This window comes from Athene noctua, chromosome 4, assembly GCF_965140245.1.
Source record: "Athene noctua chromosome 4, bAthNoc1.hap1.1, whole genome shotgun sequence".
Classification (NCBI taxonomy): domain Eukaryota; kingdom Metazoa; phylum Chordata; class Aves; order Strigiformes; family Strigidae; genus Athene; species Athene noctua.
Genome location: NC_134040.1, coordinates 3,846,797 through 3,862,963, shown reverse-complemented (window position 1 = coordinate 3,862,963; position 16,167 = coordinate 3,846,797). Strand labels below are relative to the sequence as shown.

At 48.8% G+C, this 16,167-nt stretch overlaps 1 protein-coding gene across 1 annotated transcript in view; it reads left to right on the top strand.

The window, feature by feature from the left end:
- Window positions 1-5,421: 5,421 nt before the first annotated feature.
- The window catches only part of ADRA1D (adrenoceptor alpha 1D), a 53,682-nt gene continuing 42,936 nt past the window's right edge, over window positions 5,422-16,167 (top strand). The window contains exon 1 of the mRNA XM_074903708.1: window positions 5,422-6,420. Within this exon, the coding sequence (XP_074759809.1) occupies window positions 5,454-6,420 (967 nt within the window). The 5' untranslated portion in view covers window positions 5,422-5,453. The remainder of the gene's footprint in view (window positions 6,421-16,167) is intronic.

The following is a 16,167-nucleotide window of genomic DNA, read 5'->3' as shown; positions in this document are numbered from 1 at the left end:
AAATGTTCTGGTTTGTATTGAAGCATTTTATTATACGGGTCTTAACAGAACAAAAGACAAAAAAAGAACATCCCTGAGGAATGCTTCATTTTGAACACATCAACATTCCCACTAAAATAACAAACACGTCCAACCAGCCCTAGAAACCACGCTTATCTTCTTGTTCTATCCCACCAGCGCTGGCTGCCCAGATATCAGCATGGCACTCAGAGCTGTTCTCCTTGCACACAACAAATCTGGCCTCTGTCCTTGGCTCCTGTCCGCTGCATCAGTCTGAGATCTGGGGTAGAAGCTTTCTCCTCCTGAAATGCCCATAGCCCATGTCTACAGGCACCGACTGCTGATGGCCTGAAAGATGATTTGCCACCTCGATTTATGCCACCTCTTGGTTTGAGGTCAGAGGGGCTTCTGTTGGCTTCAGCCTCGCTCCCCCACTTGTTGTGTCAGCTCTTGCACTCAGAAAGCCAAAATCATTCCTGTTCTTACAAGTCTTCACTGTTAATGGCAGACAGACTCTGTAAAAGCACTTTCACTGCATTAAGAGAGTGGTCAGAAAGAAGTATTAACTTGATAACACTTTTCTCTTCCTTTCTTTTTCTCTTTTTCCATTTATTTTGCCTTTTTCTATTCAGTTGCTCCAAAATTAAATTAAGACCTGTAAGAGAAAGATAATAAATTACTCTCCGCATCAGCTGGCAACAAGCCATGAAATAACAGCAAAGAAAGTTTAGACTAAACCAGAGGAGACTTTCTAACCAAGAAGACAGGAAGAGGAGAAAGCCACCATGAGGGGTGGGTTTGGAAGAGACAAAACTATCTTCAGTAAAGGGGCTCAGGCCAGATCACCACTGTCCTTCTCTCCTGTGGCCTGGAGACCGCTGATGGCCACCAGAACTGCAGCAGGGTAGCAAAGAGCTAAAAACAAACGAAACCCAAAGGAGAAAACTGGTGGAGGTAGTAAATGTAGTCATGGGGTTGATGTGTCGGTGGCTGGGATGGTCTGGGGGAGTGGGAAGGCAAAGGAAAAGGGAAGATATAATGTATGTCTGAGCAATTTCAGGTAGACAGCATAATCGGATTGTCTGATTTTCTTTTCCCACATCTTTATCACTCAGCTAATAGAAGCTATTTCCTCTCCTTATCCTTCTTGCCTCATTAATCAAGACATAAACATTCATAGTGTAGCCTGATTTTTCCTAGATTTCAAATAAAATCGCAACAATACAACAATATTATTAAAATAGACATTCATCACAAACCTCACATCAACAAAAAGAATTCTCCACACCAAAGTCAAAATTAACACCATCGCAACACCAACAAAGGTGGCTAATTTAAGCACAGCCCACCCCTCATCCCTTAACCTCAATTCTAAGAAAGATTTCCCACAATTGTAATGCTCTCTTGCAATGTCCTGTCCATGTTTTTGCCTGTTAACCTCTCCCAATTACTGCCCTTATCTGGAATTTCTCAAAATGTCCACTTTTCCCACTTTGGGCACCACAAAGGACAGCAGCACAGCTTTGAATCATCTCTTGCAATCGCTTCTAGACCATTTTTTAATATGCTTGGACACAGGAGCCACTAGAGCTGGATACGGCCTCAGAGGGACACGCAGCGAAGACTGATCCTGGCTTCCCAGAGGATTGTTGAATCACCTGCCCATCTTTATAAACAATTAAATATTAAAATTCCAGCACTATTCTGCGTTGAATGTGAGCAGGATCCATCTCTCCCAGCTCCGGACCCGGAGATGCTGCAGGCAGCTGCACTGCAGCTAATCTTCCTTTGCAGAGGGAGAGGCACCTCTCTCCTTGGGGTGCCTTGTATAAACCTGGAATACATGCAAATGTTGATCAAAATCCTTTAAGCTGTGTTTTTCTGCACCAAAAATTTGCTTGTCCTTTTCAAGACTCAGGCATAACATGTAATTACCCGTTTACCAGGTGCATGTGTCTTTCCTTTTATTTAAAAAGCCCCATTCACGCCACTATATGGCACTACCCAAGTCCTAGGATTAACTCTGCCCCAAAAGAGTAAAAAAGAGGGAGGAATGAGATGTAACACGTCAAGAGGGTAAGGCTACCTCCTTCCAACTCAAACCCAACAGATTGGCGAGGTCCCAGGTGCTCGCAGGTCTCCATGTGTGTTTACTTCAAGCCCTTCAGTTCCTCCACGTAGACCTACCCAGACACTTTTATCGAAGTTTAAGTGCGTTAGCATAAACCTGTTCTTCATTAGTTTAAATTAACTGTAATAGCCCTGGTTTAGACTGAAACAAGGAGACAGATGGGAAGCAATGAGGTAACTGGTTCTTAATGAGTTGATGTTTGCTAGCTGAGCTGCAGCGATGGCACGGGACGTGCTCTCTCCCTGCCCTGGTTGGGAGGGGAAAGGCATCAGCACAACCCCAGAGGTTTTGTACATGGATGGGGAAGGTCCATCAGTCCTGAGGGCCACACGAGGTGGCAGCCCCCAGCCTTACCCCCACCAAAAAGTGAAGGTTCAGCCCAGCTATCCCATTCCCGCATCCCCTCCAAACCCTGAGATCCGTGCCAGCTCAAGCCTTCCAGCAACGTGGGCAAATTGTCTTTGGAGAGGTTGGGAAGGAGCAGGAAAGCTCACCCAGAGAGGGCAAGATGAAGGGCAAATGCCATCTTCACCCTACCATGTCATTTGGGAGAAACCTTTCTTTTCTAACCAAAAAGGTGGTTAAAATCCCACCGTACATGAGAAGACCAGTCCAGCCCTAACTTTGGAGAAAGGCAAATGTTTTCTTTATCTCTGTATGTCACTGGAGAGATTAGATGAGATATATTTATCTAGCCAGCAATCTGTGTAGCTGCAAAAGATACAGCTACAAAATTCCATGGGTTGAGATCATCCCATGCTGAGTTTAGCATCCCAGTAAGAAACGATACTTCATTTTGGTGGTTGACATGTTTTCATTGAAACATAAGGAAAATGAGTACTTTGACCTCAAGTGTTGGGTGTCTGGGCTTTTTTTTTTTTTTTTTAATTCACATTTTAAAAAATTGTAAAGGATTCGTTCAGTGGGATTTTTTAAGCAAGACCATCTTTTTGAACATTTTCCTTGTACAGTATTTGTTCCTGTTTACTTGTATTTTCCAGTTGCTCTACTTCGCTTGTTCCCAGCAGTGTCAAAAACCCAGCTCTAGGAAGGAGGGTGAAACCTTAAGGAAGAGAAAAGTCTATAAAATAATTAAGAAAGATGAAAAATGTGTCATTTCCTGCAATGATTGTCAAGAAAAATAGGGAAATAAATATACTTTTTTTTTTTTTTTAGTCTACTCTCATATCCAGTGAATCAACAGATCTCCCATGGTCTGACAGAGCAACAGTTAAATCCCCACACCGTCCACTTGGACTGCCCTTTAAAATCATTTTATTAAGAAAGTTGAAAAATCATGGATAAACACACTACAAGGAAATATTTCCTGTGTACAGTAGAAAGAAGCCGAGGGAGAGCCCCTGTTCAACACTGGGGTCAGGCCCCATCGCAATGTATGGAGGCAGGAGAGTAGGGTCACTGGGAGGAAACCAGTGTAAACAGGATCTGCTTCTATCAGTGGGAAAAAGAAACAACCCTGTTTAAATCAGCCAGAAATATGTGCCTATATGTTTTAATCACGAGCTGCCGTTTCCAAGTCTTGCAGCAGGGTTAAAGCACAGGCGAGGAGCTGCCGACCACAGGCTGTCCCTGAATACAAGACGCTGATTGTCACTTAGTTAGTTGTTAGTTCTGGAGGGAACGGGCAAGGGGCAGCCCGTGCTTGCAGGGGAGTGGGAGGACCAGGGTCAGCATGGGAAGGATGCTTGATGGAAGCCCTGGGTATGGGGCAGGAAAGGATACCTGCCACGCTTGCAGAGCACCCTCCTGGTGGGATGCTGGGACTGGGGGGGACCTTCCAGCTGTGCAGGGAACCCTCCCGGTGGGATGATGAGGTTGGGGGTCCCTTCCAGCCTTGCAGAGCACCCTCCCGGTGGGATGCTGGGACTGGGGGGACGTTCCAGCTGTGCAGGGAACCTTCCCGGTGGGATGATGAGGTTGGGGGCCCCTTCCAGCCTTGCAGAGCATCCTCTCGGTGGGATGCTGGGACTGGGGGGGACCTTCCAGCCTTGCAGAGCATCCTCTCGGTGGGATGCTGGGACTGGGGGGGACCTTCCAGCCTTGCAGAGCACCCTCCTGGTGTGTTACTGGGACCGGGAGGGACCTTCCAGCTGTGCAGGTAACCCTCCCGGTGGGATGATGAGGTTGGGGGCCCCTTCCAGCCTTGCAGAGCATCCTCTCGGTGGGTTACTGGGACTGGGGGGGACCCTTCCAGCCTTGCAGAGCACCCTCCCGGTGGGATGCTGGGGCCAGGAGCCACGGCACAGTTTGTCTCCCTTGCGGGGTTTCCCCCCCGCCCCCCAGCAGCGCACCCCCGGACCCCCGAGGGGGGGACACGGACCCGCCGGGCAAACCCTGCGCTCTGCTGCCCCCTGGCGGCGGCGGGCGGCGCGGCGGGACGGGACGGCCGCACCCCGGGGTACCGGCCGCCCCCCCCACCACCCACGGGGTGTCCGCACCCCAGCGCGGCGTGACCCCCCCTCCCACCAGTGGGTGACCGCCCGCTCCTGGGGGGTCCCTGCTCCCCCGGAGCGGGTACCTGCCCCCCCCCCAAGTGCGTGCCTGCCCCCTCCGTCTGTTCCCTGGTCCCCCGGTGGTGCCTGTTCGCCCTCCCCGAGTGGGTTCCTGCCCCCCCCCCGACGTGACTGACTCCCCACACCCCATCATCTCGCCTCCCCCCGCCGGCTCTGCAGGCGCCCGGCGCTGCTGCCGCCTTCACCCTGCCCCGGGCTCGCTTCGTCCCGCAGAGCAGCGCTGAAGCCGCCTCCTCCTCCTCCTCCTCCTCCTCACCCTCCTCTTCCTCCTCCTCCTCCTCCTGCTTCTCCTCCTCCTCCGGCAGCACCTGACGCTCGGGGCTCCCGACACCCCCCACCTCCCCGTCCCGGCTCCCCCCTCCCTCCCGTCGCCCCTCCCGGAGCTCCCCCGGGCCAGCGGGAAGGCGAGCGGAGGCACCGGGAGCTGCCGGCCGCTGCCCAGCGCAGCCCCCCCGGAGCATGAGAGGGCAGCGGGGGGGCACCCACCTCGCTGCCCCCCCGGGCGGGCCGGCGGTGGGGCTGAGGGGCGGCGAGAGCCGGGCACGGGGAGGGGGACCGGCTTGAAGCGGAGCGAGGGGGGGGGGGGGCGGTGACGAGGAGCAGCGCATCCCGCTCGCCCTCCATCCCTCCATCCCGGCTGGGGGGACCGAGCCTTGCCCCGCGGGGGGGTGGGAGGGGTGGGCAGGCAGGTGCTGAGTCTTGGAGGGGGCTGCGGGGATCATGCCGGGGGGGCTGCGCCTCGGCATCGCTTTCTCCTCACCCTCCATGGAGCCCGGACCTTTTCTACAATGACTTTCCCTGAGCTGAGCAATGGCAGCTTGAGTGAGAACCGGACGGGACAAGGCAGCCAGAGCGGTGCCAACCGGTCCTGGGGGCTGCAAGGTGAGGAGACCCCCGAGGGCAACGGCACCACGCTGACTTTTGCCTTGGACGTGCAGGCGGTGGGCGTCGGGGTCTTCCTGGCCGTCTTCATCCTCTCAGCCATCGTGGGGAACATCCTCGTCATCCTCTCGGTGGCGTGTAACCGGCACCTGCAGACCGTCACCAACTACTTCATCGTCAACCTGGCCATCGCCGACCTGCTGCTCAGCACCACGGTGCTGCCCTTCTCGGCCACCTTGGAGGTGTTGGGCTTCTGGGTGTTTGGGCGCATCTTCTGCAACATCTGGGCAGCGGTGGATGTGCTGTGCTGCTCTGCCTCCATCATGAGCCTGTGCATCATCTCCGTGGACAGGTACATCGGCGTCAAGTACTCCCTCAAGTACCCCACGATCATGACCGAGAGGAAAGCGGGGGTCATCCTCGTGGTGGTCTGGCTCTCCTCCATGGTCATCTCCATCGGTCCGCTGCTGGGATGGAAGGAGCCCCCGCCGCCGGATGAGAGCATCTGTAGCATCACGGAGGAGCCGGGCTATGCCTTGTTCTCCTCCCTCTTCTCCTTCTACCTGCCCCTCATGGTCATCCTGGTGATGTACTTCAGGATCTACGTGGTGGCCAGGCGGACCACCCGGAGCTTGGAGGCCGGGGTCAAGAAGGAGAGGAATAAATCCATGGAGGTGGTACTGCGCATCCACTGCCGCAGCGTGCTGGAGGAGCCTCTCTCCAGCACCAGGAGCAAGGGGCACAACTTCAGGAGCTCCCTCTCCGTGCGGCTCCTCAAGTTCTCCCGTGAGAAAAAAGCAGCCAAGACTCTCGCCATCGTCGTGGGTGTTTTCATTCTCTGCTGGTTCCCCTTCTTCTTCGTCCTGCCTTTTGGTAAGTGACTCCGTCCCCCATCCCAGCCCCAGTGCCCCGTGGCTGAGCCTCTGGGAACCTGCTCCTTGGGACAAACTTTGATAGGGAACTGATAGGTGAATAAACCAGCAGTGAATTAATTCAATTAATTAACATTTATTCAATATTTATTAATCAGAGTCATGTAATCAATCAAAGTAAATAGCAAATGAATAAAATAGCAGCATAATAATTGCTTTAATTAATTCGTTTTGCATTCAACAGTTTAATTAATGAAGCTCAGGCTAAAGAGCAGCAGCTCTGTTTCAAACAGGCTGTAATTACGGCCACAGTGGTCTCCAAACAGCTTTGCTGCCTCTTCCCCCAGCCTTCCTTCCTTCCACTTTTGGGGGAGGGTGCCTGGATCTGCCTCCATGGGCCCAGAGCTCCCACCTCTGTTGTCAACTGGTGAAGGTGCTGGAGATGAGCGAGGTTTGATCCCGCCAAGGAGCATGTCAGAGTCTGAAGTGTAAGCCTCGCGGACTTACGGGGATGCCAATGTTGTACAGGGACCTGGAGCAGGACCAGATCTTACCTACGAGGGTGATGGTCCTAGGTGACTTCCCGAGGCTGATCCACCTCCTCCAGGAGTCGTGCCATCAACTCCTGGCCCTGCCATGGTGCCCGTGTCACCAAGTGCTCCTTTGGGGTTGTCTGACGGGTTGTGCTCTAAAGTTTTGGCAAGTTGTTTGCCCAGGTGAAAAGGATGCAGCGGGGAAGTGTGATGTGCAAAGCACCAGTGCTACCCATGGCCCATGAAGTGCAGGAAAGGCAGCACTCTTCCTCACCACCTCATCTAACAACAGGCCCCCAACTCAGGGAACCTGATTAACCCTTTGGAGTGATGTAGCTAAACCTAGAGGGGAAAAAAAAAATAAAATAACTTCTGAATATTGACGATGGCCTTTGCCCAGAGCTCAGCAAAGCAGAGAGGTCTGTCACCCCATCTGCTGGGTGGGACCCACATCTCCCATAGCCCACCGAGGTCTTGTGTCCAACTCGCTCTGCAGCTAGGGAAGCACTATAGCTAGTTTGGCACTTTTTTTCAGGATTTTTCAAATCGTCTTGCTTGAGGCTGCCTCTCAAGTCAATGGAAACAGCATCGTGACCACAGGACTGATTTTGACCTGCAGAGGTTCTGGTCTCCCTCCAGCATTGTGGGAATGGCTGGAGACCAAGGCTGTTAGACACCTAGTTGAGGTCACTCAGTCCCCACCTGCCCTCCTGTGGGATAATTCACCAGGACCGAAGGAGACTTGGGAGCTGAAGTGTCCCTAGGGTGGTGGATCAGGGCTGTGGGGCTCTGGTCTCACCATGCTGTAGTCTTTGCTTCAGCTTCTCTCTCTGGGTGAGGGTGGTATTGGGTGAGTTTTTCTCAGCTCTCCATAGGGGTACAATTGCTGCTCTGAAGAGTTTTCACCCTATGTGAGCATGGGAGTTGATGGTATAACTCAAGCAGGGAGCAGTAAGGCTGCAGTGAACTTCTCTCACTACAGGACTCAAGATGAATGATCCTGTCTGAACGTGCCTCAGTTTCCCTTTCATTGATCAGGTGCATTGGGGGATTTTTGCAGCCTGAAAATAAATAACTTGGGAATTGTGAGACTCAGGGAGATGCCAGTATCCAAAGGCTGAGCTCTCCGGGCAGCCCCAGTCTGACACTCTCCTCTTTGGCTGATCAGCAGGGCAGGACCCAGCTCCAAACCTCACTCACATCTTTACACCTTACAGCTAATGCAGCTGGGAATTGGGATCCCGTTCCTCTGACTTATTCCTAGTACTTTGAAACAGAGAATAAACATCAGGCAAACACTATTCAGTAGAAAAAAAAAATAATTTATTTTGTTTTGCCATATCTGTTCTCCCTCAAAACCTTTGAACCAGCTTCTCCACTGATGTAAATCACTACCCTTGCACTGAAGTCAAAGGAGATATGCTGATTTACACCAGCTAAAAATCCAAACCTTATTCTTTAAGTACCTCCTGTGAACCCATTTGCTTCCTCCAAGCATGCAACTTGCCAAGTTCTTTATAAACATGGCTTTGATCTTTACTTCCTGCTGTATTATATGTATAATATAAACACAGCGAAAGTTAATTTATTTTATGACTACAAAATACGCCGCCTTTGATTTCACCCCCCTTTTATTAATTGCAATTCCCTATTCAAATCTGAGAATCATTCAATGCTATCTAAAAGGAGAACAGAAATTTCTGCAAGGTCTAATCTCTGATTTTACAGCTCAGGAGACAGGTCTGAAACTCAGAGAAATCAGCAAAGTTCACTGCAGATCCACAAACTGAAACATGCTGGGGCAATTCTCCTTGAAAAGAAAATTGTAAAAGGTTAAGTAGAATGGAGGTTTTTATTTGCTTGTTGGATAAATGAAATAATTTGGGACCAACTGGAAATCATATTGATACACATTTTAAATGGAAGTGAAACACTCATGAGCAAGGAAGATCACTTTCAGTTGAAGTGAAACATATTGTTTCGATTTAAGAGTGAATGGAAGTTTATTAAAAAATGAGTACTCAGATACATTTCAAAATGAACTGTCACATTAAAAAGAAATGGATAAGTGATCTGTTTTCTACTAAAAATATCAAAATATTTTGACTCATTTTTTTCTATTTGACATGAATTTTCAAGAATTTGTCATTGACTTAGACTGTTAACTGGCTGTTGTCTGATTATACTTTTTAAGGATAAGTAAATTTGACAGCTGAAAAAAAAAAAAAAAAAAAAAAAAGACTCCCAGCTCTACTCAGCATTGACGTAGCAGTCAGAAACTTCTGTACTGGCTCTGTCACCAGCGTCTGTGTGAGCCTGCACACATCTCTGCAACTCTCTGCAGAATAGTTTTCATGTTAGTTACATAGGAGTAATATTTATCACGTCAGTGCTGAGATGATGAAATAACCAATAATTTTCAATAACAGGATCTATGCATGTGCCAAATGTTGTCGGCCATCTCTGCATGCTTGCATAATCTACAAAGATTCTTTAAACCAGCTCAAACTCCCCGATACCTCTACAGTCTGTTAATCAGCTGAGTAATTTATCTCACTCTTGGGTTTGTGATACACATCCCCAAGCACAGGATGCCGTCGCCAGGAGTTTTAACACAATTAACAGTTTCTGTGGCTAATGAGACTCTTTAAGCAGCTGGTTGTGCAACAAGAGATGAAATCCTGATTGCCCACATAACTCTTGTGTGGGTTGTATCTTTTCCCGGGTGTGTGGCAGAGCTCTACCAAGCTGCTTCGTCTGGGGATCCTGGGTGGTGGTTGGGTGGTTTATGCCAGGGTGTCTCTTCCCTTAGCAAAGACCTGTCAAGAGAACATAACTGGAGGCTTCTCAGAGATGTGGGCCAGGTGTTTAAAGGTGCTTTATAGGACAAGATTCGTCTCCTTTTCATTGTCTCAGACATCTGTGCCTTCATGGATCGGTGGCCAATGTTAACAGGATGAGCTTCAACAAGGCCAAGTGCCAGGTCTTGCTCTTGGGCCACCACAATCCCATGCGTGGCTACAGGCTCGGGGAGGGGTGGCTGGAGCTGTCTGGGAGAAAAGGGTCTGGGGGTTCTCACTGACCAGCAGCTGAGCAGGAGCCAGCAGGTGCCCGGGTGGGCAAGAAAGCCAACGGCCTCCTGGCTTGTGTCAGCACTAGTGTGGCCAGCAGGGACAGGGAGGTGACAGTCCCTGTGCTCTGCACTGGGGGGGCCACACCTGGAGGGTTGTGTCCAGGTTTGGGCACCTCAATCCCAGAGAGATCTGGAGGGGCTGGAGCGAGGGCAGAGGAGGGCAACGAGGCTGGGGAAGGGCTGGAGAATCAATCCTGTGAGGAGGCAGGGCAGGAGCTGGGAGTGTTCAGTGTGAGGAGGAGGAGGCTGAGGGGAGCCCTCATCCCTCTCTGCAGCTCCTGACAGGACATTGCAGAGAGGCTGGGGCTGGGCTCTGCTCCCAGGGTATCAGGGACAGGACAAGAGGGAACGGCTGGAAACTGCCACAGGGGAGGGTCAGGCTGGGCAGGAGGAGAAAATGTTTCCCAGCAAGAGTGGTCCGAGAGTGGAACAGGCTGCCCAGGGAGGGGGGAGTCCCCATCCCTGGGGGGGTTTCAGGGCCGTTGGGATGAGCTGTGGGGGATGTGGGGTAGGGGAGAACTTTGTAGAGTCGGGCTGAGGGTTGGACTCGATGACCCAGAGGGGCTTTTCCAACCTGAGTGATTCTGTGATTCTGTGACTCACCTATTTTGGACATCCTCCTTAGGATGAGATGAACTGTGGTGTCAAACTGCCTCTTCCTCTCCCTTGACTACAAAAGCAGCCAGGGGCAACTAACCATCTGATGGTTTTTGTACTGCAGGTATTTGCAGAGATCTGGGATGTATCCTACTTTGGACTTTTTTTAAGTCTAATGGAAGCAAGATGCCCAGTTGAGAGAAAGCTCAATCCTGTGTTAGATCAAGCCTTTATGAGAGAGAGAGAATAGACAGAGGAGATCTCTCAAGTCACACAGCCATAGCCATTCCCTGGCTTTTTTGCTAAAGGAAAACCCTGCTAAAATTTAGGTGTGGATTTGTCCTCGCAGTGGTATACTGCAATGGGTCAAGGAACCAGAACCCCCTACACAACGCCTATAGCTAGATAGTCACCTGCTTTGTCAAACCTGATTCAGAAGGAAGGGAGTCAGAATAGAAGGGATGAGGCCCTACTCCCCATCCACTCTTCAGTTTCTGGGGAGCATGCAAAGACAGTGTGGGACCCCAGATGGGACCATCTCAGGGATGAAGCCAAAGGCCTTCTCCATCACCACCCCAGAAGCATCTAAGAGGAAACAACCATCCCTTGGATCAAGTATGCACTAGCCCGTACCCAGGATGGCATTTTACACTTGGCCCTCGTTTTTTAAGCATAGTCTAGCCTGGGTGGTGAGCTCCCCTGTTTGTTATTCTTTGGATTTGGTTAGAAATCAAGAGTGGTGTGAGAAAGGCCCAACAGCACCCACAACCCAGGGTTCCCTTCACTCTGTCCTTTCACAAGCAGCAGGTTACCCAGACAAGGAATAACTTAAGAGTTGCCTCAGTATGAGTAAAACCCTCCATATTCATGATCTTATGCCTGCCTTGGGGTGATGACTTGCCTGTGTTGCGGTGGAAGCTGGTACTCATTTCCAGCTGTGATTCAGAGAAAGAGTGTACTGGCTTTTTTACCTGCAGCCCAAAGGAAAGGCAGCTGCTATGCAAGCCAGGCTCAGAAAGGTCTCCTTCAAGCCATAGCCAAAATATTTTTGCAGATGCTGTTTCTCACAGGGCAGAAGACCTTTCACAACACATTTTGCAGAAGACGGGCTCACAGAGGCACAGCAGTGCTCAAGCTTGGGTAACTGTCACTTGTAAAATAAACGATGGGGAAGACAGTGTAGGTAGAAGCACATTTCGGATGAAACCAAGTCTGTTCTGGTAGAAGTGGAGAATCTAGTTCTATTCTGGTAGAAGAGCATTTAGCATGGTTTTCTAAGCAAAAACAGGCTTTGTCATCATTCTGTGCCTGTGTGCATGTAAGCCTTTCCCCACCACCTGATGAACTCTTTCATCAATCTCAGTCACTTTTGACAAAGTGCTAAAAGTCCTCAATATACCAAGTTCCTATAAAAATTGAGCAGATGGGTAAAGGAGTGAAAACTTTAATACTCTCCCTCACAAAAGGAAGGTTGCACAGTGAGTTTAGCCCCTGATTAGACATCAGAAAATACTCACTAAAAATCCACCACAAGACAGAATTCCACAGGAAACCAAACTTCTTTAGTTTTATTGTGCACAGGAGGACCTGATCAAAAGCCTGATTTAAAAGGAGGAAGATGAAAGACAGACCATGCAATTACTCTGATTGTCAGGGCAGTCTCTTGTATCGCCTGAAATTTTCTGAGTCATGGTGGAAGTGGCAGAATGGGCATGAAAAAAGAAATGGGCAACCATTGTGGAATAAATAGCTATGGCCCAGAGCATCAAATCAAACTGCAACAAGAGCAGTTGCAATGAACTGTTCCATCTGTCACATGTTCCCCATTGATCCTGGTCCCCAGGAACCATACATTCATAAAAAATGACAGCAAAGACACAAACACAGAGTCTCAAAAGCTCCTAGGTACAAGGCTCCCGTCTGATTTTATGGACATCATGCAGGCAAGAGGCAAGATTCTTCTCGTCTGCTTTGCACCACAGGATGTTCCCATCAAATGGGCTCATGCTAAATTAACATAAATTAATTAAATGATAGAGGATGGATGGGTCTTCCAGCCAATCACCCTTTCTCAGGGAAAGATCACTTGGCTCCAAACCATTCTTGATCTGTTTTTCAAGACTATTCATAAAGCATTGCAGTGGGGGCAAATCCATTGCTTTCCCAGGCAAATTATACTGTTGCTTAAGCTGCTCCCAAATGTGATTTCTGCTTCTCTGTTTCCAGTTCAGAGTGTCCGCAATAACATTAGGGCTGTGTTGCAGCCTGTCAGAATGTCATTCCTAGGGCATGATAGCAGGGGTGCAAGTGGTGGGCATGGCACGGGGACACATGGGGGTGTACAGCCCCTGCAATGGCACTGGAGGAATAGTCCAGGCTCAGGGGACCTGGCTGGGAGTCATCTGCATTGGTTGGGTCTGTCTAGAGAGAATACTGTGGAAAAGCAACCCGTGATCTGGGTTCCTCTCCAGGAAGAACATGTTGACATCCCGCAGGAGGGCACAGGAGAGAAGTACGAGTAGGCACATGGCTGAAGAGCCTGTCAGTGAATTATGTAGCTAAAGCATTTGACGGTGTTGATTGACTCCCTGTGCCCTAGTGCAGGAGCCACCAGAGTGCAGAGCAACAGGGAAATAGTCTACGTGTGCTTGAAATAGTCAGCCAAAAAATATTATTTTGAGACAAGTTGAGTGCGTGTGGTTCCCTTCCTATTTGTTACCCTGTGTAGAAGGCCAGAGGCGGATGGAGGGGTTTAATACAGTTTTTGATGTTACAAGAGATGCAGCATTCTGGACCTCAAACAATTATTTGGGCACCCAAGTTTGAACATATGCTTTGCCTCTGCCTGGCCAGTAATGCAGTGATGCACTCAAGTGACTGGGAATAGGACCCAGATCTCGCATGACCTAAGTACAGGACTACTGCTTCCAGTCCACCCACTGCACCACCAAATAAAACTATTTAAAGCCAAATGTCTGCTTTTATATCACAGTGTCTTGACGCATCTGGAGGCAGTTGCTATAATAGATGTACCACAAACAGGAAAAAAATAGATCTTGAAAAATGTAAAACTCCTGTGATTCTGTGGGCAAATTATTATAAAATCTCTCAACAGGAGTTTTGGAACCAATACCAAAATACACTGTATTACATTAAATGCATCTATATTAAGCTGGGTCTGAAAGTTTTATTGTATTTGCACACACAAAACTTTGTCCTGGATAGTCTGGAAAGGAGCTTTTAATTAACCTTCATTAATTTATATTTGGATAAATATTTGCTCATCAGTCCTGATAACCTGGTTAATGAGAGGCAACAAGGATTGCGTGGAAGGGTGAGGATGCACTTTGGTATAATCATGCAAGGTGGTTGTTTAATGCTACCAGATAGTTTTTATCTGTTTTTTCCACAACAAACAGCATGAACAAGGGAGTAGCAACCGTGTCATGTATAGCAAGTAAGAGTGTGAAGGCTTCATGCTACCTGTAGGGTTTTAATTAGAAGTGTGGTCACTTCAGTGAGTACCTAGAGCACTTTTGCTCAAGGCTTTTCAGAAAAACAGTATATTTCCTTGGTAAAGCAACCTGAATTATCTTCCAAGTGATCATCCAGGACTTTTACTTGATAAGATTACTGGGCTGTGTTCTAGGTAGGGCTGATAGTACCTATTAATTTTACAGGACCCTTCTGGACTAAAGTCCCGGTTTCTCATGCCAAATATTATCTATTAGGTAAAGTTTTCCATTCCGTGTCTTTGTAACAGGCTAAATTTTTTTCTGCCAAATGTTTGACAAAATGAAATAGCTGTATCTGAGAAAGATGACAGGAAGAAACACAGTGTTCAGTTCCTATAAAAAGTATTATGGAGACAGCCTTGAGTTTAAAAAGCTCTGGCGGTACCATGTGTCAGAGCAAAAACTTTTACTCCACCGGAGTTGGGGGATGCTTTATGTCAGGACAGGGCAGGAAAGAGTCAAAGGTGGCCCAATAGGGCCAACTTCTGTGAAGAAAGCAGGTTTCTGAGGTGGTGTCAAACCTGAGCAGTTTAGCAAGACCGGAGCTTGCCGAGGAAGGGCTTTTAAGAGCAGTGACCTGATGGTGTCTGATGGGCATTTCTGCTCCTCTGCGGTTCCCTGAACTGCTCATTTCCACACTCTTCCCATATTCAATGTCAAGACAGTCCCTGGCATTGGATGCCAACAGTAGACGGTCTTCAGCCAATTCCTCTTCAGCTTTCTACATAACCAAACAATGAAAAGCAGGTATTTTGAGGCTGCAGGTCATCTCATCCTGATTTGGTATCTAAACCAGTCAGATGAGTCACACCCTGAAGCACGAGGGTCTCCTCAGTGCCTCTGAGGGAGGCCAACTGTCTCCAAGGTGCACAGTGCACATCTAGACTAGCTGAGACAAATCTCACTCTGAATCCAAATATGGGACTAGCTTTGCCAAAGTCTGGCACACTTCCAGCTGGAGATGGAGCTGATAGGAGTTACGCTTTAAGGATGTAAAGTGCTCCATAACACCAAGGGCTCGGGAATCCACATTCAAAATACAGACATATTTTGGCATTGCTTTGTAGATGGGATGGTAAAATGTCTCTAAATCACCTTTTTCTCTTTGGAGACCTGTGAAAAGAAAGTTATATTTGTGAAGTGTTTGATCATAGCTGAGCTAAGTACCTTCAGATATCCATGAGGAAACAAATAGTTCTGTCATAGTTCCCAAGTAACAAGCTACAGACCAAGAGGGAATGGCCTCAAGCTGCCCAGGGCAGGGTCAGGCTGGCTCTGAGGAAGGATTTCTGTGCAGAAGGGGCTGTTGGGCGTTGGAATGGGCTGCCCAGGGCAGGGGGGAGTCCCCGGGATCCCTGGAGGGGTTGAAGAGTCGGGCTGAGCCAGCGCTGAGGGATCTGGGGGAGTTGGGAACGGTCAGGGGGAGGGTCATGGTTGGGCTGGAGGATCTACAAGGGCTTTTCCAACCCAGATGATTCTGGGATTCTGCCATCAGAGAGGAGCTGAGCAGTGTGAGTGTGTAAAGTGTAGAGCCATGTACTGACCAGTGAGGAGATACTGAATAGCTCAGCTGAGCTATTACTTAATTGAGCACCCACCTTCCCTTGCAGCTGGTGTGGCAGGGGCACTGCAGAGTTAACAGAGCATAGTCCTGAAATTAAATTCTTTAAATGTAAGAGACAAAAGTTTTGAAAATGTGGTTTTTCACTTTGACCTTATCGACCTTTTGAGTCCTTAACTTTGCAACTTTCTTAGTGTTCATTTAGCAGTTATATTATACAGGACACAGCATGACTTGTCTGCAAGCTATTGTTTTGTGTGTTCAGTAGAAACCACTGTTCACCTTAGTGGTAGGATTAAACAAGACCATTTTAAACACATAACCCAATTGCAAAGAAAAGAACGTGAAAATCTCTTTAAATATTTGTTCTCTGTATGAGAAAATACATCTTTAAAAAGGCTGAAGCTCA